Source organism: Pipistrellus hanaki (assembly GCF_964339955.1).
Source record: "Pipistrellus hanaki genome assembly, chromosome: 13".
NCBI lineage: Eukaryota > Metazoa > Chordata > Mammalia > Chiroptera > Vespertilionidae > Pipistrellus > Pipistrellus hanaki.
Window position 1 is genome coordinate 28,126,053 of NC_140515.1, and position 24,101 is coordinate 28,150,153.

At 39.2% G+C, this 24,101-nt stretch overlaps 1 protein-coding gene across 3 annotated transcripts in view; it reads left to right on the plus strand.

Moving 5' to 3' along the window:
• The window catches only part of ATG7 (autophagy related 7), a 206,095-nt gene that overhangs the window by 22,114 nt on the left and 159,880 nt on the right, over positions 1 to 24,101 (plus strand). For 2 of the 3 annotated variants that reach the window (XM_084902574.1, XM_084902575.1), the window contains exons 4-9: positions 7,147 to 7,264; positions 9,354 to 9,431; positions 13,311 to 13,427; positions 14,930 to 15,079; positions 18,611 to 18,699; positions 20,594 to 20,715. In XM_084902574.1, coding sequence (XP_084758700.1) covers positions 7,147 to 7,264; positions 9,354 to 9,431; positions 13,311 to 13,427; positions 14,930 to 15,079; positions 18,611 to 18,699; positions 20,594 to 20,715 — 674 coding nt within the window. The remainder of the gene's footprint in view (positions 1 to 7,146; positions 7,265 to 9,353; positions 9,432 to 13,310; positions 13,428 to 14,929; positions 15,080 to 18,610; positions 18,700 to 20,593; positions 20,716 to 24,101) is intronic. The other variant, XM_084902576.1, reaches the window with a different exon arrangement.

Here is a 24,101-nt window from a genome sequence, read left to right on the forward strand (position 1 = left end):
TCAAAAGGTAAAATGGCTTGTGGAAGGTCACATGTGGCCTAATTTAGGAAGCACTCATGAGAGAAAGGTAAAGTATATTTCTGAGATTGCATTGAGTAGCCAGGGGCATTTTATTATCATCTACAGAAATAGAGAAACCAGAAGGGAGCTAAAATTTTAGGAGGAGCTAAGTTGGTTTTAGAACATGTTGAGATAACAGCATCCAATAGAAATGTCTGGAGGCACTGGAGTCAAGCAGGGTTGGTCAGACTGGGTTGGAGAGTCTTGCATGAAGAAAAGATCATGAGGCTGTAAGAGAGGAAGATACTCTCCTGTAGGAAGAACAAAGGGCCAGAACATACCTGATTAGGGAGGACAAGAAGATACAGAACTACCAAATGAAACGGGAGTTGTCAGAGAGGAGAAAGAACCAAAAAAGAGTTAGAGAAACCTAAGAAGGAAATGTTTTCAGGAAGGAAAGAGATGGTCTACAATGCCAGAAGCAGAAAGGTCTGAATTCAATGCAAGGGTCACTGGATTTGATTATGTCTTTTGTGGTCCTTGAGAACTGTTTTTCAAACTGAATTCTGCACAAAAGAGTGGAACAGGATCCTTATTGGGAGCCTATAAAACAATTGAGAATTAAAGGCTTACAGCAAGCATGTCAAACTCGTGGCTCACAGGCTGCATATGGTTGTGGCTGGGGCAATATAACGGTATGTAAGAAACGTTTTAATAAATTTTTTGTAACTTAACTTTTACAATATCCTGTTATACATTATATTTATATATAAAAGCCTAAACAGCCGTCTGACCGGTAGCTATGATGCGCACTGACCACCGGGGGGAACACATTCAACACAGGAGGTGCCAAGTGACAGCAACTGTGCAAAGTGCCCTCTCGCACTGCAGGACCCTTCTAGGGATGTCAGACTGCTGGTTTCAGCCCTATCCCTGCAGGCCAGGCCAAGGGACCCCACCTGTCAGAGGGAACCCTGCTCACTCCGCAGATGCCCTTTGAGTCCCGGTGCTGCCCCAGGTGCAGCCGGCCGGGGAGGGACCACGGGAGGTTGGCTCCAGAGCATGTCAGGCCGTCTTGCCCAGTCCCGCCCTGCCGGCCACCTTCTAATTTCCTTTCATTGTGCACAAATCCATACACCGGGCCTCTAGTTATTAATAACAAACAACAATGTTTGCTAATGACTGGTTACTATAATCATGTTGCATTCATTTCCCTTGCACACCTTATGTGTAGGCACATCATTTCCACTAATACTAGCAGCGAATATTTTAGCACTTGATTGCCACATCACTAGTCTTGTACTATCTTGTTTGGTGCACAACAGGAAATATTTCTCTTTCGGAGAATAACAAAAATTGGTTTATTTGCATTACACTTATTAATTTGTGCAGTTATTGAGTGTCTGGTAAGTTAATGTTCAAGAAAAAATATTAAGTTTTATTAATATTTTCTATTATTTTATGTTAATGATTACTCATTTATTTCAGCCTTTTGTATTCAGTGTTTCTCTATCGAAATAAGTCTACATTTTTATGAAAATTGAAGCTTTTGCTTTTTTGCAGCCCACATAAACTTAAATCTTGATTATTTGGCCCATGTTAGTCTTTGAGTTTGACATGCCTGACTTACAGGCTTCAGTGAGGTCCACGTTTTCTACTTTCTTGTACTTTAGTAGTGTCTTGTACTTTAGTAGGTTTGGGGAAGAGAAGAGATCTTTGTAAGGACTGCCTGGTTTTTGAAAATGACAGTAGTCAAAGGTTAGGGCATTTCAAATAAAGTAACCCTAGAATTAAAAAAAAAAAGTTTCTCTTGATTTGAGAGAGAGAGAGAAAGAGAGAGAGAGAGAGAGAGAGAGAGAGAGAGAGAGAGGGAGAGAGAGAGAGAGAGATAAATGGGGGGGAATGGAGAGGGAGAGAGAGAAATATTAACAAGAGAGAAACATAATCAAGTGGCTGCCTCCTGCGTGCCCCCTACTGGGGATTGAGCCTGTAACACAGGTATGTGCCATGGCCTGGAATGGAACCAGCAACTTTTCATGGCATAGGATGGATGATGCCTAACCAATTGAGCCACACTGGCCAGGCTCATAGAATTTTTTTTTAATCTCTCCAAAATTCAACACATTTTTTTCCTTTATCTCAGTCAAATTATAAAATTAAATTCTGTAACATAGATGCAAGACAATGTTAATCTTTATATCTTTAAAATCTAAGGGTTGGTCAATAATAAATTCCTGTGGTTATTTGTCAAAACCAATTAGATCCTAGTAATTGCTTCTCTGTTTTGGAAAAACTAACTTAATTTGGGGGCAATTGCAAGATAATGAGGAAAGTACAGACAGTGTACAAGCAATAAATTATCTGAAGATGGTAAAGTGGGGACTACCAATAGTGTAGTTTTAATATAATCTAGAGAGTCTAACATTCATCATTGCCTCTCTCCTGTCCTTATTCTGATACTAGAATGAGAATTATTTTTTAAAAGATATTAATAGTTTCCTTCTTTGGAACAATTATAGAAAAAGCAGTTCACTGAAGTTTATAGTAAGCTTGATCTTATTACAAAATCCAAGCATCTTAAACTTGAGTGATCCAGAAGTTTTAGTTGAAGGAGTTAAGAAAATCTGTGATCTCACAGTTATGATTTTCACACAAATTGCTTATTTTTTTTCTGGTCATATTTGTTCATTTAGCTAATGAATACTCACAATATGTGAGGCTCCCAGTTAGGCAGTGGGGAAGAGGAACAAGAATAAAACATAGTCCCTAGTGTTATGAAAATAGCTCTGGATTTGAAGGCTATCTACAGCCAATGAACCAAGTTACCTAGAGTAAGTCCTTTTAGTTTCTTAGCTTCAGTTTCCTCATTTCTAACTCTCAGCTTCTAGTGTTTCTTCTAGTTCTAAAAGTGCATGATTTTCTGAGTCCCTCTTTCTTAGGATGGTTGGTGTTATAGTCTGAATGTTTGTGTGCCTCCAAATTCATATGTTAAAAACCCAATGCCAAAGGTTATAGTTTTAAGTGGTGCGGCCTTTTGGAAGTGTTAGGTCATGAGGGCAGAACTCTTATGGATGGGATCACTGCCCTTATAAGAGTCCCCAGAGGTATAGCTTGCTCCTTCTGCCATGTGAAGACAGAGAGAGGAGTGGGCAGTCTGTGACCAGAAGAGGGCCTCACCAGAACCCAAGCGTGCTGGCACCTTGATCTTAGGCTTCCAGCCTCCAGAACCCTGAGAAATATATTTGTGTTGTTTATAAGCTACCCTTGCTGCAATATTTTGTTGTAGCAGCCCAAACAGACTAAGACAGTTTGGAAGTGTAATGAATGCACTTGGAGCTCCTTATTATTGTACTTTATTTTTATTACTGCACCTCTGCATGGGTTTATAGGAAAATCTTTATGAATTTATTCATCAAACACCGAATGCTGCTTATATGCAGGATGTGTAGGTGTTCAGAATACAAAGACTTATGAAACACGGAGCTCTGGAGGTCCCTGGATAAAGGTAGAAGATAAATATTCGCATTATAGTGTGCTCTGTGCTGTAATAAATATGGAGAGGTAATAGTTATTTCAGAAATACTTACTAATTGTTTCCTCTGTATCTTGATAATAGAATGTGCTAGGTACTGGGCATACATAGAGGCATAAGATACAGTTGAAGAGCTAACAGTCCTACTTCTCACAACTGCCATGAATACTTCAGCTTTGCACAGCACCAGATAGATCCCCTCTACTCTGAGTCCCTGGAAGCCTCTTGGATCTCTGCCAGAATTAGCAACACAGGATTCTGCTCTCTAAATTGTATTAGGTAAATGATCACTTCATAGTCCACTTTGTAGTCCAGAGAAGTGTATTCTGCTCTTCTTTCCTCTTAAGGCTTCATCATCCGGGGGAGGGGGCTTGCCTTTGTGTGCTGCTTAAGATGGGGTCATCACTTTCAGGTAATAGTATGTAGGAAGGGAAGGACCAGGGTGAAAACAGGTAGAGGAAATATTCCCAGTCTCTTAAAGGTCCTAGCCAGGTGATTCTGCTGGGGAGAGTGCAATGCCTCAGTTATCTTGCAAGGAAGTCTGGGATATGTGGTGCCCTGCTACCAGCATCTTATATGTATTCTGTTTCTGTTTAAGAAGAGAATAGATTTTGGTGGACAATTTTTGTATAAGCATGAAACTTTTTTTTTTTTTTAAGTTTTTCTTTCCCTGGGCCTCTTTCCCTTGAGGAGCATTTATCTTTTTTAGGCATAAGAATTATTTTTCTTTGCTAAGCTTCAAGATGAACTCAATTAGAGAAAAGGGGAGCCCTCAAATAACTTAAAAAGTAGTTAAGGAAAGAAGACTCATGCAAAATTATCTATGTGGGCCTCAAGCTGTCTCTTATTCTCTATCTTACTACTACCTATTCTAGATCTGGATATGTACTAGTTACTCAAATAATAGTTGCATTTACTTAGAAGCAGTCTAAGTGCATGGCTGTCCAAATGGTATAACATGTGGTTGATGGAAAGATACCAATGGACTCTGTGAGAGAATGTTATCATCAGAAACTCAGATTATTTTGGAAAGCAGGAGATAATGCAGCATGCTCCCAGACTGAGTACGCCTTCCCAGAGTTCCCTTTGGCCATGCAAAGCTGTGGAGTAAGGTTCCTACAAGTGTGAAAAGCGACCTCAGCCCTTCTGGGGGATTTATTCCATCCTGACCACCTCCACTGCCTGTCTGTTCTGGAGACTCTGGCCACATGCCTGGTTTGGCCACGTGTAATATCAGGTGCAAAACAATCTCAGTACTTTCTTGAGTAATCACTGGGAGATTGAGTGAAGTGAAAGACAAATTTTCAGAAATAACAGGCCTGGGCTCAGGCCTTTATGAGATCCAGTCTTTAAGATTAATGTACACATTATTTTGAGTTCACTGTTGGCTGTAGGGAAGATTTCTAATTCTGTTTTTGTAAACAGCTTTATTGAGGTATAATTTATATACCATAAAATTCACCATTTAAAAATGTACAATTCAGTGGCTTTTAGTATATTCACCAGGTTGTGCAAACTACCACCAGTATCTAATTCCAGGACGTTTTCATCACCCTCCAAAAGAAACCCCTGTACTCATTAGCAATCTCTCTTTATTCCTCTCTTCTCTCCCTCCAGCCCTACACAATCTCAAATCTACTTTCTGTCTCCATAGATTTGCCTATTCTGGACATTTCCTGTAAATGGAATTATTATAGGAAACTAAACAAGTGTTCAGGACTAGAATTTGAACTAAAGTCTCTTATTTTCAAGTCTAGGGCTCTTTCCAGTTCTCATCTGAGCCACCTCTTTGTGGAACAAATGGAACTTAAATCTTGAAAAACTAGAAGAATAGTTTTCTTTCCCAAGATGACTTTTTATATTTGTTTCCCGGGTCACTTCCCCTGCTAGAACTTTAATCACAAAAAAATGCTTCTTTGTTGAAAGGTCCTCTGGTTCTCACTCACTAATTGCATAAGCACTGATGTCCTAGGAGCATAGCTGTCCTGGCTGTTGCTTGAATTCTCATGATGTGGTTTCTTCCACTCTCAGAGCAAGGCATGGGCATGGCTTTCACACACCCAGGACATTTGGACATTTCGGAAGGAGAGTATCTTCCTCCTCTTGTGCTTGTATCTAAATTAGATCTTGTCCTCTTCCTTCTGTTTCAGCAGTGTTTTCTTTAGCACAATGTAGGTCTAGTTTTTCAATTTCTCCTGAGTCCCTGGAAGAAATTTCTCCCTTTTCCCCTCTTGGCTTAATCTCACCTTTTCATGATATCATTTTCTCATCAGGACTACTTTTTGATGGCCTCATTTTACCTGGATTAAAAATATTCTTATGTTGGGGCAGACGGGTGACAAACAGCCTGTGATTGCTAACTTATCAGATCCCAAAGGAAGGCTCTGGACATTGAAAACTGCTTCACCCCAGGGCTTGGTGTCTGAGCCTTACAGACTGCATTTGGCAGACTCTTTGTCACTCATTGCACCCCTTCACACCTGTTCTAGGCTTAGATCTCTTCTTGCAGCTCCTCTGAACCCAATTTTATTCAGAATTAGAATGAAGAGACACCGGTCTTTTAAATACAGCTACCATCAGTGCAATAAATACCAATGCGTTTTTCTATTCTGCAGTAGTTGTTAAGTGACAACAGTATTAGGCTGCTGAGATGATATTTTTATTTAACATCATCTGTAACCACTAAACCACAAGTTAATCATTTTAGAGAAGAGAGCAGATTTCTCCACATCCAAGTTTGTGTTCAGAATCAACTCATCTTTCCCTCTCTTGGCTTTGATTATTTTGAAGACTGTGAAGCCTTCCTGGGCATTGTACTGTACACATGTGACGTGATGGATTGGCAGGTGGCCCAGGTGTAACACATTTTGTCTATGTGACTCAGACAGCCACCAGGGATTTGCCCATAAGAGCTCTGTTCAGAGCCTGTTTGGGCGGGGCTTGGTTGTGGGACAGTCAGAAGAGAGGGACATGTTCCTGGCCCTTAAGGAGCTTCCTGTCCTCCGACTGGCGGGATCTGACTGTTTGTCTTGAAAACACTCTAAAATATTTTGCTTTGTTTTATATATAAACCATTATCAGAGACAATGGGCGGGAGATGGCTTCCTGGAAGAGGAAGGTTTGGAATGGGGCCCTGAACCCTGGGAAGGCTTGGGTGAGGAATGGGCAGCACAGCATCTTGGAGTTAACTAGTTCTGACTTTAGATTCTAGCTCTACCTATTCTTATATGACCTTAGGCAAGTTATTTAAACATGTTATGAGAATTCAAGCCTTATACAGCTCTTGGCAGAGTAGAAGTTTAATAAATAATGTTTCCCTTTGAGGTTAACGGTGGAGAAAAAAATAAAAAATAGAGAAAGAACTTACATTTGTGGGGTAGTGGAAGAACAGCATGCTGAGAGTTTAGGATAAAGGGAATATAGGAGGTTTTGAGAGATTCAATGCCTGTTTTTATTTTTTAAGCTATATTTTCATCTTTTTCCAAAGAAATGTACAGTCTTCTATTTGTTCCTCCAGAGTACTGTCCTCTGTCTCTCACTGATGAGCTGGTGTGTTTGTCATTGGCTCTCTGAGTCCCAGCTGTGCCTGTTAACCACGTTTCTGTTGTATCCAGGAATGCTCCCACCCCAGCCCATTGCTGCCCAGCTGTTGGAACACTGTATAACACCAACACACTCGAGGCTTTCAAGGCTGCAGATAAGAAGCTACTTTTGGAGCAAGCAGCAAATGAGGTTAGCTGGGAAAACATGATGTAGTCATTGTATTTTCTGTGGTCCTGCAGGCATGTTGTTTCTGATCAAATGCAGGGATCTGTCATAGAAATTAGTATAAAGTTGATACTCAATGATATTTGGCTTCTGTGTTGGTGGGAAGGTCAGAGAGAAGACACTGAGGCTCTCACCTCGGGTGAGGCCAGAATGCAGGGCAGTGTATGAAAAGCTTTGCTGCTGACCACCCATTATAACATTCTGAAACAGCTTGACCTCTGTCTGAGCTCTGTTTTTATGTCTGAATGCCTTTGGGTTCTTTGTGCCCCTTGCAGAGGCTTTTCAGTTGTAAGCACTGGAGTGCTGTTGGAGCTGATAGTGTAGTCTCTCTAGTGTCCTCAGGGCTAAATCTAAACCACTCTGTGTGATTTACACGGCCCCTCGTGTCCTGGCCTCAGTGGCCTTTCTGTCCTGTCACTCGTGCCCCTGCCTTCTCTAACCCGGTCACAGTAAATCACTTCCCATTCCTTCTTTCACCTGCTTTTTGTTCTCCTCTTTTCTCAGGACACGATGTTCTCTCTGCCTGGAATGTCTTTCCTTTACTTCTTCATATCTGAGTTATTGTGAAGAACTAAAATGGGGGACAATTTATTTAAATGCCCTCTAACTCACTTAATCGAATAGTCTTCACACTAGTCCAAAAAAATAATAATAATAATAGAGTCTTGCCCTGGCTGGTATGGCTCAATTTGAGTGTCATCCTGTGCACCGAAAGGTTTGATTCCTAGTCAGGGCACATACCCAGTTGCTGGTTTGATCTCCAGTCCAGGTACATTCAGGAGGCAACTGATCAATGTTTTTCTCTCACATCTGTGTTTCTCTCTCTCTCTCTCTCTCTCTCTCTCTCTCTCTCTCTCTCTCTCTTTCTTTCTACCTTCTCTTTCTAAAAATATAAGTAAAAATATAGTTAAAAGCAAACAAACAATAATAAAAAGAGCCTTTTAATGTGAGTGCAGGCCATGGTCAGAGAGGGAAGTTTCCTGCCTTTTGCCTTGAAGAAGGTGTCCCTCTGTCCCTCGTGATGAATGCACGTGATGATGGTTGTTCTTGGCTGATTCTGGCTTCTGCTTTGGCTGCACATTCAAAAGGCTGGCTCCAAAGTTGGGTCATGGAGAAAGCAGGTTGCTCCCCACAAGAATTCTCACTCCTTGTCTAGGGCTTGGACTTTCCCCACAAGTCCTCCCACTTGGCTGATCAGAAGCTCGGATCTGCTCTGCAGCAGTCCTGCTCCTCTGCGGTTATTATTTCAGTAGCAGGAACTTCTCTCTGCTTAATTCCCTCTTCTACCCATATGTAGGGAATGGTTCTTATTGGCACATAAGAACCGTTTATTTGTCTTGCATAGTGACACAATGTTTAGCAACTAATCTTAGCTACTAAAACATCTGTGACAAGCAATTGCTGACCAGTACCAGCTTCTGCTTCTAGTCACAGAACTTGCTGAGTTCATAAATTTGAAGTTCATTCTCTTTTCTTCATATCTCAGGGTGAAATAATCTGAAATAAGACTTTGAGATGACACTACCTTACTTTACATAGTTCAAATCACTGCCTCCCAGAAGTCCTTCCTGGCTCTTTTCCCTCCCATCTCTCAGCCCAGTTTGGGGGTCCTCTCAGGAATTCTACATCCTTCTAGGATACACATCCTACCTGATGGTATACTTGGACATTTATGCCTGAATCTCTCACTAGATTGTAAGCTTCCTGTGGGTATGGACTGTGACTTTTTTTATTTATTTTTATAACCCTGATGTGCCTGGTATATACTAGGAAAGAATATTTGTTGAAGGAAATAACAGGCATGCTGAGACCCACCGAGAGGAGGCCTCTGGGTTCTCTCCCTTTCCGTAGCCTGTTACAGAGTGGCTGGAGGAGAGAAGTGGGCAGTGGGCAGAGTGAGGTAACAGCCCACTTCACTGCCTGGGAAAAGTGGTGCCGGGCCTGTGGGAAAGAAGGGTTCAGGGCTGTAGAGTTCTGTGCTTCACTTGAGAGTGAAAAGCTCAGAGATGCTGATAACTTACCTTGACACTTTTTTTTTTCTTTCTTGTGGCAGATATGGGAATCCATAAAATCAGGTGCTGCTCTCAGAAACCCTGTCCTCCTCAACAAATTCCTCCTTTTGACATTTGCAGTAAGTAAATGGACTCTGGGTCACGGCACATGCTCAAATGCCCTGGTCAACCCCATTGTGCCAAAGAACAGTGTGCTCTCTTCTCCCAAAGCCTTTACCTTGTGTCATTCAAGTTTTAGCCGTTAAATAAATCTACATTTGGTTAGTGGTCAATATTGCTGGCCCTTACTACCAATGCAAAATTAATTCATTCTTACTGATCATACTGATATAATCATACATATTACTGGTAATAATTGTATGGCTTATATAGCGCAGTCATCAAACTCTTATCATTCCGGACACAATAAAGTCAGATTCAGGGAGTAGTGGTTGTTGCTTATGTTATTATTAAATACAGTCCTGCAGAGCTTGGTTGCTTTGTTCATTGATATAAGGAAAAGGTAATCTTTCAGGGACCCTGGCCATCTTCAAGCTGTTGTAGATTAGAGATGACACTACCTTGCTTGTCCACACAGTTATGTTTTGTTAAGAAGGAAAAATGTTTCATATAAGTGATATCTAATTAAAATGAACATTGAGGTCAGCTTTAAAGAGGAAAATAAATCACATTAGTGTAACATCTACTGTAAGGGAAAGAAGCTGGTCCTAATGATGGGGAAAGTGGTCAGTGTATATTGTAGAGTAGCGGTCGCCAACTGGCGATCCATGAGGTCCGAAAGGTTGGCAACCACTGTTGTAGAGATAGCAGCGACACACACACACATATACATCTACATATATATGCAATGCACAGGCATACCTTGGAACTATCGCAGGTTTGGTTTCAGACTACTACAGTAAAGCTAGTATTTGCAAGAAAGGGAGTCATAATCTTTTGCTGATAAAGGTCTTGCCTTCAATTTGTAAAAAACACAGCATCTGTGAAGCACAATAAAGCAAAATTCAATAAACACATTGTGTTTTATATGTGTGTATGTCTTTATACATCTACATATAAAACTATTTTTTCCTCTATAATAAAGCATGACTACATACTATTATGTCGAGTGTATATTCTATAGGCTCTTGTACAGCTAGATTGTTTCCAATACTCATTGTATTTGTTTCAGTGAATAATAATGGCCATACTGATTTTTTTCTCCCTGTTCATTTTATTTCTTTAGAATACATTCTTTGGAGGGGGCATATAAATATATCGATATTGGTGTACATTAAGTGTATTACTTTACTACAGCTTCATTAGTTAATCCTCTTTCCCACAAGAAAATTTTTTTCTTTTTTTTTTTCTTTTTGCCAAGTTTTAAGTCTTATTTTTTTCCCTCCCCCACAAACTAATCCTCCATTTTCTCTGAATGTTGCCTCTCTGATTTACTGAGAGAATGATAAGAATCAAGACTGGAAGCTGTATCAAAGGGCTGCTGTATAAAAGGATCACATTTTCTAACAAGTTATACTGCTTTAATGTGTAATAGTGGGGGTATAGAAAAAGTTTTAAATTCTTTATGGAATTTCTAGGTGCAATTTGATGTTAATAATTTGTAAAATTGAGTAATTTTGTAGGTTTACTACTAGAATAGATATAAATAGTGCTAGTTAAATATTTTTAGTTTTGTTGCTTGAACATCATTATATTTTCTATACCAAGAATTCTAGTTAGTGGAATTTAGTTGAAAATTTGCACTTAAAGAGAAAAATAACATTCACTTTCACTCAACATTTTAATGCATTTCCCAGACTCAGTATGTGTGTTGGCTTATTGCCCTTTTACTGAGCATTCTTAGCCTACCTTTAAAAGAATGAAAAGTCTCTATCTTTTAAAATCTTCAGGCACAAAGAGCATTATGTTAATTTAATCAAGACCTTTTGTGTCCTGAAAAGAATCCTAAGAAATTCATGCCTTTGGACTTTTGAGGATGGCCTGATAAAGCTTCTTAGAAATTGTGAAGTCTTTCATCTGGAATTGTTTAACCTTTTACTAAAGGTCGTTTATGACAAATCAGTTAAGTACAAAAAAGAAATAATCTCTGGAGATGTTGGTGTGTTTTTTTTTTCCTGCTGTTTTTAGGACTCAAAGGAACAGACACCTCATTACTTCAGTTTTGTAGTTTGTTTTGCTCTTGTTGAAAGAAAATTTATTCCTAATTGATCAATTAATGGCAGAAATAAAGAGTGCAGAAATTGTAATTATTAGACTTTCTCAGCTGGACACACCCACCCACTCACACACATATATAAAGTTTATATTTTAAAAAGTCATCTAGTATGATTTAATTCAGATGAAAAGTGCAGAAAAGGCAAATGCATAGAGACAAAATAGATTAGTGATTTCCATGGGAAGGGAATTTTCTGCTAATGCAGCAATTTTCAACATTTTTCATCTCTTGGTACCCAAAAACTAATTACTAAAATTCTGCAGTACACCAAAAAATATATTTTTTTTGCCGATCTGATAAAAAAAAAAAAAAAAGGTATAAGTTTGATTCATGCACACTGGATGGCTATTGTTTTGTTGACGGTTGTCATATTTTAAATTTGACAATCTAAGGGAGAAGAGGTCAGTGCCCCTTACTAAGTAGTCAGATATTGTAGATTTTAAAATTTTTTGTGGTACATCAGTTGAAAATCCCTGAGCTAATGGTTTTTTGGTGATTTTTTTGTAGGGGGGGGTGATGAAATGTTCTATAATTGGTAGTGATAGTAGTATAAACTTGTCAATATACTAAATAGACCACTCAGTTATATACTTTAGCATCATGAATTTATAGTATGTGAATTATATCTCAATAAAAATATTTTGGTATGTGAATTATATCTCAGAAAGGAGGAGACATCCACTTTTTAAAATATATATATTTTATTGATTTTTTACAGAGAGGAAGGGAGAGGAGATAGATAGAGAGCTAGAAACATCGATGAGAGAAAGACATCGACCAGCTGCCTCCTGCACACCCCACACCAGGGATGTGCCCACAACCAATGGGCATGCCCCTGACCGGAATCGAACCTGGGACCTTTCAGTCCACAGACCGACGCTCTATCCACTGAGCCAAAACAGTTTTCGGCCTACTTTTTATTCCTAGCAAGATTTAAGGAGAAATATTAATTAGTCAAATAAATTGCATTGTGGTCAGTGGTAACAGACTGGCAGGTAAGCTATCAAATAGCTGCATTACTATGGGTTCCTACACATTAGTTTTTCAGGCCACAAATGCCGCAAGAATTCAGAGGCAAGAGCATTCAGCCTGAGTGGGAACAGTATCTAGGGCAGCTTCACAGTTCTTTCTCCTGTATGTCTTGCCCAAAGTTTTTAGTTCTTAGAACCTCTTCTGTGACACATACAGCATTCACATTATCTCTGCTTTGTGCAGAAAGTGAGCTGCCCAAGGGCTGGGACTGGGCTTGATTTATCTTCTTATTGTCTATGTCTAATATTTTGCCTTGTATGTAACAAGTGCTTCATAGTTGTTGATTTGAATTTTACCAATAAAGCTTTTCTGAGAGCAATGCTATCTCAGCAAATATAGATTATAAATAAGCACAGCTTCTTTAATAACATTGTTTTGTTCAAGTTCTCCCCTCTCTAAGCTTTAGTTTTCTGTTTATAAAATGGGATGATAATAGTTACCACCCAGGGTAGTTTTGTGTATTAAACAATGATGACAATGATGTCAGTTACTGACTGAACACTTTTTGTAGCACATGGTCAAAAAAGTATGTTTATCCTGATATAGTAATATGTGGTGTATGGGAATGTTTTGAAATAATGACAGAAATATCATGTGTTCTATTGGAGATGAGAATTTTTCAGAAGCTGGTCATATCTTGTGTGCATCAGTCTTCTGTCTTACCTGATTATGGGAGTTACATTAAAAGATGCATTTCAGTGTAATCATTGGTGCTATTCTGATATCCTGCTATATTCTTTCTTTCTTTTAGGATCTGAAGAAGTACCACTTCTATTATTGGTTTTGCTCTCCTGCTCTCTGCCTTCCTGAAAGTATACCCCTCATTCAGGGGCCAGTGGGCTTGGATCAAAGGTTTTCACCAAAACAGGTATCAACAAATAAAGCAAAATGCAAATACAATTGGACTTAATGTGCAAGCTTAGTTTATCTACTACACTCTAAAGACAGATGGACACTTTTCTGAATGAAGAGCTGGTCACTATGGAATCTTCCAATGATGGTACTTAGAACAGGTTTATTTACAAAATGTTTACAAAATCCTTTTGAAGAAGTAGTGAACAATAATTTTCCAGGATTTCAGTGACATTTGCTAAAATTCTAAGCCAGTAAGGAGGAATTATAGGAACATTTAAAAGACAAAGAATTTTCTAAAATGTGGTTTTCACTTTCAGTGGGGGGATCATAAGGCACTATACTTTGGAATGAGAGCCTTTGAAACCAAATAGAAGACATTCTTCTTCCCTTATGCCAAGATGCAAAACTTCTGTATCTGGAATGGTACATGCAGAGATAGTCTTTGCAGTTTAAGAAAGATAATAAGGTCACTAGAAATGGTCCAGCCGAAAGCAGTTTGGCTCAGTGGATAGAGCATTGGTCTGCGGACTGAAAGGTCCCAGGTTCGATTCCGGTCAAGAGCATGTGCCTTGGTTGCTGGCACATCCTTGGTAGGGGGTGTGCAGGAGGCAGCTGGTCGGTGTTTCTCTCTCATCGATGTTTTTAGCTTTCTATCCCTCTCTCGTCCTCTCTAAAATATCAATAAGTATATTAAAAGAAAGAAAGAAATGGTCCAGAAAAGAGCAATGAAAATAATGAGGCTGATAGAACACAGACCTAAACCAAAGAATTCTGACTGTTATTGAAGCAAAAATTGAGTGGCACGAATATCTGAATTCATGAAGCACATCAGTTACTAAAACCCTGAATTCTGAAAACAGGGAGCAGCCTTTACTGATTAAAAAATAATAAGTGTGTTTACTAAGAAACATCAAAGGATATGGTTTTGTGGAACTAATTTCCCAAAGAGAAATATAAGTTGGGAGAAAGGATTATACATGGGAATTGGCTGTTGATGTGTGTGAGGTTTCTTTTAAGACAAAAATGTTCTCAAATCATTGTTATGGTTGCATAATCCAGTGAACATGCTAAAAACAACATTGAATTGTGCACTGCAAATGGGTCAGTTGTTTGGTAGATGAATGTGTCTCACTAAAGCTGTTAAAGATTATGGAACGGTTCAGGTTAAAATTCATAAAAGTCATAGAATCATGCTTGGTTATCGCAGAAGAGAAATAATGTTTGGATACCTCTCTCAACCTTTGTGGTTCATATCTTAGAGAACTACCATGCTGTACCACAAAATGTCCTTTTGTGCCTCTAAGAGACACCACCATGCATGTGAAAAATATTATGTAAAAGTGAAGTGGCATTATTTAGGTCACTTTTATGTTCATTTGCTGCAGAACAGAAATAGGGATGTGATCAGTCATTTCCAGTCCTCTGGATTGAAATTACCATTTATTGTATGTCAGTTTTTAGCTCAGCACCATATATGTGATTCCTGGAGAATAACTCACTGTTTCCTGTTTCCAGATTCAAGCCCTTGAGCGTGCATATGATGATCTGTGTCAAGCTGAAGGAGTCCCAGCATTACCTTACTTCCTAATCAAGTATGATGAGAACACGGTGCTGGTTTCCTTGCTTAAACACTACAGTGATTTCTTCCAAGATCAAAGGACAAAGGTCAGAGAAACTGAGTATCGTTTTATGATAGACCACTAAAAAATTCAAATTCACTTTGATTTATTTATCTCCTCAAAGAATGTTTCAGGACATTTCATTATCTTCATTCTCACACACACTGCAGTTCCCAGATCAGCTCCTGCTTTGGAATTTTCTAGCTCTGTTGCACCTCAGAGTAATTTTGGATTCCTTGCTTCCCATTAGTAATGAAGTTATTTCAGTTTTCCTTCCCAGTATATTTTGTATGTATGTTTTAATTTATTCCCAGAGCTACCGCTGTAGCTCTGGACAAGCAGAGCCTTCTTGCTTCCATCTTGTACACCAATACTAAAGAAGTGCCTGCCTCAGACTGCTCACATTCGCTCATTCATTTATTGATCAAGAGTTAATGGTATCTTCCTTCTGGCTCCAAGCTTACTTTCCTGCCTCATCTTTCACCTTTTTCCTCTTAAACCATTGTTCCAATAAGTTTGTCTGTTTTCATTAGACAACCCCCCCCCCCAATCAACTATGCCTAGAATTTTTCCTATATCTCTTTTTATCCTCATGTAGTATCATATTCCCGAAACATATTCTACCAGTGAAAATCCTTTGAAACTCCTTTTTATTTATTTAATAAATATTTATTGTTCAGATTATTATAGTTGTTCCTCTTTTTCCCCCGCACTAGCTTACCTCCACCTGGTTCCCAGCCCAACCCATGCCCTTACCCATCCCATCCCCCCCACTGTCCTCATCCATAGGTGATTGATTTTTGTCCAGTCTCTTCCCACACTCCATACCCCTTTCTGCTCAAGGATTGTCAGTCCACTCCTTTCTGTGCCCCTGATTCTATTATATTCACCAGTTTATTCTGTTCATCAGATTTTTTATTCACTTGATTTTTAGATTCACTTGTTGATAGATTTTGTATTTGTTGTTCATAATTTTTATCTTTACCTTTTTCTTCTTCTTCCTCTTCTTAAAGAATACCTTTCAGCATTTCATATAATACTGGTTTGGCAGTGCTGAACTCCTTTAGCTTTTTCTTATCTGTAAGGCTAAGATGGCCTGCAGGGGAGGGCAGTTAGGGTGATCAAGCCAGTAGGGGAGGGCAATTGGGAGCGATCGGGCTGGCAGGGGAGCAGTTAGGGGGCTATCAGGCTGGTAGGCAGAAGTAGTTAGGGGCAATCAGGCAGGCAGGCAGGAGCAGTTAGGGGCAATCAGGCAGGCAGGCAGGAGCAGTTAGGGGCAATCAGGCAGGCAGGCAGGCAGGCAAGTGGTTAGGAGCCAGCATTCTTACATTGCATTTTGTTGTCAGGCCTCCTCTCAGACCTTTCTTGTTTTTGATGACCTTGACAGAAGTACTTGGCAGTTGTTTTGGTAAAATGCCACTTAATTTGATTTATCTAATGTCTTTTTAAATATATATATATATATATATATATATACACACACACACACACACACACACACACATTTATTTCAGAGAGGAAGGGAGAGGGAGAGAGACATAAGAAACATCATTGATGAGAGAGAATCATTGATTGGCTGCCTCCTGCATGCCCCTACTGAGGATCAGCCATAACCCAGTCATTTGCCCTGACTGGCAATCTAACCCTGACCTCCTGCTTCATAGGTCGATGTTCAACCACTAAGCCTCACTGGCCGGACTAATGTTGTCTTTTTCATTATTAGACTGGGGTTATGGGTTTTTGGAAAGAATACCCCTGAGGTGAACACCATTTTCATCATATCATATCAGGGGGTATCTGATATCCACGTAGCATCCCTGGTAGTGTTAAACTTGATTACTTGGTTACGTAGTATTTGCCAGGTTTCTCCACTGCAAGGTTACTATTTTTTCTTTGCATGTGATTCACTAACTCCAACTGCTCTCAATGAGAAGAAGGAATAAGCTCTACTCCTGGAAGGGGTAGTATGTATCTACATATATTATTTGGAAAACTGAGAGGAAGACTTGTTCCTTTACCTTTACATATTTACTTATCCATTATTTATATCAGAATGATTTCATAGATATTTATTTTATATTATTGGTTATAATATCATATGACATTGTTTATTTTGTTACCCATATTGGTCCAACCTTGGCCACTGAGAGTTCTTTGTTCTTTTTATCAGGGTAAAAACACACACAAATAGTTTTTAAAATTTATCTTTATCTTTATTGTTGAAATTATTACAGCTGTTCTCTTTTTCCCCCCATTGATCCCCTTCATCCCACACCTGCCCCTCCCAGGCTTTTCAGTTGGCTCTGGTGTCTCCTTAACATCCCATCCTTTTGTTTATTGTGCACTTCCTTCCTTTCTAATATACAAGATGCTCCAGGTTTCTCTTGTGTTTTTCCTGCCTAAGCCCTAGAATTAGCCACGTGTCCAAGGAGTCCTGATTCCTTTTATTGTAGAATGGTATTTAGAAATCAAGAGCTAGGTGCTCAGGATTTATTGTCTTTTGAGAGAAAGGAGACAGAAAAAGTGAAAATCTTAAGTATAATATTCAAAATGCTGTGGAAGCAGAAAGAACAGAGTGACCACCTTAGGCACTGGGAGTCATCACTGAAGAATTGGTATTTGAAGTTGAGTCAGCAATCAAGGACATCTGGCTTTTTAATTTGATCTGACTATAGACTTATAGTGATAATGATAATAGCCCCGTGATGGTCTCATTATATAAAAATTAGCAATTTTTATAGATTGTCTCTTTAGGAGAGGTTTTTTCCTATGTGAGCCCTGACAGTTGACAGTACTTCCTCCCTCCCTGTCTTCCTTTCAATCTTTCTTCTTTTTAAATGTATCTAGTTCCTAATCTCTGCCAGGCCCCGTACAAGGTACAGGAGTACAGAGAAGAATTTGATAGCTTCTGCCATCAAGAAGTTCTATCAGCCAAAACCGGTTTGGCTCAGTGGATAGAGCGTCGGCCTGCAGACTGAAAGGTCCCAGGTTTGATTCTGGTCAAGGGCATGTACCTTGGTTGCGGTCACATCCCCAGTAGGGGGTGTGCAAGAGGCAGCTGATCAATGATTCTCTCGCATCGATGTTTCTAACTCTCTATCCCTCTCTCTTCCTCTCTGTAAGAATTCAATAAAAATATTTTTTTAAGAAAGAAGTTCTGTCATTCATACCTATATCATTTTGCTTTCTTCTCTTTCCTATAGCCCTTCATCAAGTGTCTAATTATTAACCTTTAAAAGACAGCTTTTAAATTCCCGTTTTGGGGTCTCCTGGCCGGAGCTTTTTGGGCATTTAAATTCAGCTCTGCAGGCATTTACTTTTTTGCCTCTATCTTATCTATTTTTTGAGTTATTGATGAAAACTAAAAACATTTATAAAGAAAATGTATTGTTTATTATTAAAGTTATCTTTTAATATATGTTATTGATGTTAATGCCGGGAACTAAAGTTCCCTTTCATCCGATAAAGGTTAATGCTTTTGCAGTACAGCATAAAAAGTGAAGAGCAAGTATTAGCAATGTCTGTATTGTGAATCTGACATAATACTTAACTCATTCAGAAAGTCTTATGTTCACAGATAACGGTTGGTGTATATGATCCCTGTAACTTAGCCCAATACCCTGGATGGCCTTTGAGGAATTTTTTGGTCCTAGCAGCCCACAAATGGTACAGTATTTACATGTGACTGTCTGTCTGTCTATATGTTTTTGACAATGTGTCTGCCTATATCTGTACTTTTTTTCCCCCCAACTTCTGGCACACAAACCAGGTGGGAGTCAATAAATCAGTCATAATCCAATTTCATCAGTGATGAGCCCCTAAGCAGGCCTGTTATGAGGTTGCAGACTGTGACCATACTGTATTAAAGATGTTTTAGAATATGGCAGGGCAAGTAGCCAAAGGTCCTGACCCTGAAATTCTTCAGCCCTCTCTTCAGCTTTCGGACAGGATTATCCTGTTGCTTCTGGCCTTCTTTTGTCCTCCCTAAAATAATTTAAAAAGAGGATACCTAAAGGGCCAAATTACATTTTAAAAAATGCTCAACATCATTGGTCATCAAGGAAATAAAATGAAATATTAATCATTAATAAGTCACAATCCCAGGTCTTGTTGAAGATATGGAGCAATTGGAACTCTCAGACACTGCTGGAAAACTGGCAGTATCTATCACAGTTAAAAATATCCTTAGTTCAGCAGTTGTACTCTCAAGTATATATCATACATAAATGCTCACTCAGATACAAGCAAAAGACATATCAAGAATGTTTATGGCTGGGAGGCTCAGTTTGTTGGAGCATCTTTCCGTACACTAAAAGGCTGTGAGTTTGATTCCTGTGATTAGGGCACATATTGGAGGCATCCAATCAATGTTTCTCTCTCACATTGTTTTTTTCTCTCTCCCTTCTTCTCTCTCTAAAAATCGATTAAAAATAAAACATATCCTTGGACGAGTATTTTTTTAAATGAATTTTTAAAATATAGAATATTTAAAAAATTTTTTTTTCATTGATTTTTAGATAGAAATATCAATGATAGAAAAACATCATTGATCGGCTGCCTCCTGCACACTCCCTACTGGGGATGGAGCCCACAACACAGGCACGTGCCCTGACTGGGAATTAACTTGTGACCTCTTGTTTCATAGATTGATGCTCAACCCACTAAGCCACACAGGCTGGGCTATCACAGCATTATTCTTAATAACCCCAAACGGGGAATAACCCATATGGCTTTCAGTAATGAAATGGAATGGAATAAATTGTGGTGTATTCATTGCAATGGAATGCTATGTTACAAATTTTAGTGAACTGCCGATACATGTATCAATATAGATGAGTTTTAAAAACAAAATGTTGATTGAAATAAGCTGGATATAAAGTATATATATACTCTATGATTCCCCAGCTATGTGAAAATCAGAATATGCAATAACCATGTATGCTCTTGGAAGTTAGTGTAGTAGTTACTTTTGAAGGCGTGGTTAGTAACTGGGAGAAGCCATGAGATAGGCTCCTTTATATTTAAAAGTTGTGTACTTGTCTTTGTGGCTGCTTTGCTTAAGTCAAAATGTGAACTTACAAAAAATGAAAGTAGCTAAGTTATAGGTTGTCCCCAGCGGGAGAATGGTTATACTTACTTATCCAGGTTGTCAGTCTATCCAGTGCAAATGGGCTTCCTAACTACTGGAGTATGGATACATCATAGAATATAAGTGCAGATGGAGAGAAGGGCGACCAGAAGAACCCATGCAAAGAAGACATTCTTTTCAATGTCTTGTAAGCTTTTTCCCCCTACATTTAAGATTCATTTGTCAGAATTATTTAAGATTGTTATATGAAATTCACCTAGAAAGAAATCACAGCCTATTCCACCTTCAGCCTCTAAGCACTGAGACAAAGGGAGCAAACAAGGATATATTCAGAATCTCAAAGGTTAAGGCCATCCCTTGAGGGTGTCAGGGAAGCATAATTACAGCGGATTGCATTCTTTCCACCTGGGTTTGCTGAAGTTCTGATGTGAGCTCTTTCTTTTCCTTCCTTAAAAAAATAACAACCACCAGGAGTAGTAGTTTCCAGTCTGTTGAAGTCCTCTGCTTCCGGGACCGCACCTTGCAGGGGGTCAGAGACATCACCCACAGCATCATCTTCGAAGTGAAGCTTCCAGAAATGGCTTTTAGCCCAGGTAACTTGCTGGTCTTTGAGAATGCATATAATTTTTATCATAAACCTAATCAGGCTTAACTTTCCTTTCATCCTTTTACAATAGCAGCAGAAGGAGAGAAAAGTACAATTTCTCCCTCTTTGTCCATGTGTTCACCTCCCTTGAACAGAGAGCAGCTCTGCTAGTCTGGCAGGCACGAAGGCAAAGATCGTCCCCAGGAAATTTCCTCCAGGCAGGATTTTTCAATCTTAAGGATGTTTTCCCCCCGAGTTTTGTTTCTATTTTTGCTTAAGACACAATCTTTATTCCTGACCCTTCTTAAAGGAAAAATGAAATATTAATGCACTGACATACATATTGTTACAAACTTAAAGTTTGTGTGATTCTACTCTCCATGCAATAAATGAGTGAGCAAAAGTGCCATGTCTCTTTCCGCATTTAATATTTTTCATTTGGTCCTGTGTGATAGACATCAGCTATTCTCCTTTCATAAATAAGGAAACTTGGGCTCACAGTCATTTTATATAGATTGTGTGTGTGTGCATGAGTGCATGTGTGTTACACTTGTTTATATTCATGTCACAGAACACATGTTGAAGTTTGAGTAAAATAAAGGTGATACTAGTACCCACCACATGGAATATTTCTTATGAGGAATCTGTCACGTGTAAAAGAAAGAACACAATGTCTGGCATGTTATAGGTGCTTTATAAATACTGATTTATGTATTTATCACACTAAATAAGCCCTACACTCTCCAAAATTATCCCTCAGATTTTTGCGTCTTACATGCTTTTCAGAGTAGTTTCACATACATTGTTCATTTCTCTCCTCACAATGTCCCACATAGCTTCAAGGCACATTGCTTTCTTTAATCCACAAGCCAAGTGCCTTAAAGTGTTTTAGTGGTGGGCAGAGAGGGGAGGATGTTAATATTTCTTCTGAGATGGCATTTCTAGAATGTGGAATTCAAAAGGATCCAGGATTTCTCCGATGGCATTTTATCAGTAAATCTCTGCTGTAGCACTGAGAAATGTCTTAGTTAGACTTCTCAGAGAGATAGACAATGAAATGCTTGGTCAGGCAATTGGGGAAGTGGTTTACTTGTTACTTTGAGCCATAAGAAATCCATTGCCTCCCTGATATTTTTAGACAGTTGCATTTGGCTTAGCGCCCTCTTCTGGCACATTCTAAAATAGCTTTCATGTAATGCTAACTTACATACTGTACTTTTGTTATGTTAAAGCCACAACCTGAGGGTAGTTCTAGGGGAATGAGGTTAACTAACAAGTAAGGTGGGCCTGGTCTACACCTGGTAGGCTACCATCACCTTCCATACTTCCCTCCCTAAATCCCGCTAATCACCCTTGGGGGAGGCACTTTTCTTTCCGTTTTTAAGATAAAGTCATTGGAATTACTCTTATTCCCTGCTCCCGGTATTACTGATGCTTGATGGAACTGGCAAACCCAGGAAACACTACATTTACATTTGAAAAAGAGGCTTTCTATAATCCTGTAATGTCTCAATTCATCTTCTTTGAATGTGGATGGAAAGGCAATTTTTCTTTTTTCATGCAAATTAATAGTTCCCCTTTTAGCTGTAAATTAAACTTTATTTTTCACCCTGGCCAGGTGGTTCAGTTGCTTGAAGCATTGTCCCATACACCAAAGGGTTTCAAGATCGATCCCTGGTCAGGGCACATACTTAGATTTGCAGGTTTGATGCCCGGTTGAGTTACATTGGGAGGCAACCAATGGATGTTTCTCTTTCACATCTCTGTTTCTCTTTCCACTCTAAAATCAGTAAAATTAAAAAACAAACAGACAAACAAAAAATATCCTTGGGTGAGGATTAAAAAAATCTTTCTAAATAATTATTCTGTATTATAGTGTGAACCGAAAGTTTTTTTTTTTAAATATTTCTAAGACATCCCATAGTTGCAGTGGTATCATAAGTACAGTTTTAAATCTTCTATATTTTCTTATGCTCTTCATTGTGCAGCCACGCCCACTCTCCATTGCTGATATAGAGTATCCTGGCAACTGGCTGAAGGAGGCAGCAGACACTGCCAAGAGTGGGAGAGCCCTCATTTTAATTCCTGACCTGATGTTCTCCTCCTAGTTGACTAACTGGGAAAACAGGTCCTAAGTTTCCCCTAAAAATATTTTCTCAATAATTTTGGATATGACTTACAGATATAGTTTATATGGAGGCAGGTATGATAGATTAAATATTGCCGTATATACAGTATCCCAAAAATGTGTACAGGCACTTTGAATAGTTATAAAGGTAACTAGAGGTTGTGTGCACGAATTCATACTCCGGTCCCTAGGCCTGGCAGGCGATCGGGGTCAATCGGGGTTGTCTTGCCCAGTCCTGATTGGGGCCAATGGGTGCTGGCCGGCCAGGGAGGGACCACAGGAGGGCTCCAGGGCATGTCTGGCCTGCCTCACCCAGTCCTAATTGGGGCCGATTAGAGTCTGGGAGGGACCACAGGAGAGCCCATCTAGCCCAGTCTGATCCGGGCTGGCTGGCAGGGGAGGGATTGCAGGAGGGATCACAGGAAGGCTCCAGGGCATGTCCAACCATCAAGCCCAGTCTAGCCCAGTCCTGATCAGCCGGACCTCAGCAGCAAGCTAACCTACCGGTTGGAGCGTCTGCCCCCTGGTGGTCAGTATGTGTCATAGTGACTGGTGGAACAGTCAAACGAATGGTTGACACTTAGCATATTATGCTTTTATTATATAGGATGTTTATTAAAATACATTTCATTTTCAAAGTTGAGCTGTCAGTTGGTAAAGTGTGTATACATTTTGGGGGGACACCCTGTATAGAATTTTTTCATTGAAATAAGTTTTAAGTTCTTAGAAATAGCTACCTCATTTTGAGTACTGAGATATTTTAATTTGAAATGATATTTTGGTTTTGTCCCAGGATTTTTTTTTAATGAGAAAGTTTAGGCTGGAGTTATAAACTATAGTACTAGACTGTACTTGCCAGGTTTCTTATGCTGTGTATTCAGGAAGCATTTTTTATTAACATAAGAATAGTAAGAAAATATGATTTAATAACAAGTCTGAATTATTTTTCCCAGAAAAAGAATTTTGAAGTTTTAACCTATTTAAGAACTCAAATTTATTGTATCAGTTTCAATTTTTCATGACTTTGAAAACAGGACCACACCAGAGGCCTGAGTAAGAACAAGAAGGGACGTTTGTTTCTGGACTTCTTTCTGTGAATGATGCCCCCAGCCAAATTGAGGCTCAAGTAGCTTTCTAGCATGATTGGTCCCAAGGTTTCCCATTGGTCATCCTATCTCATCTTTTCACAAAGAAAAGATTATGTAAATGAAATCAACACCTTCTAGTTCCCATAATTAAGCAATATTTTTTAATTTTTTAAGATT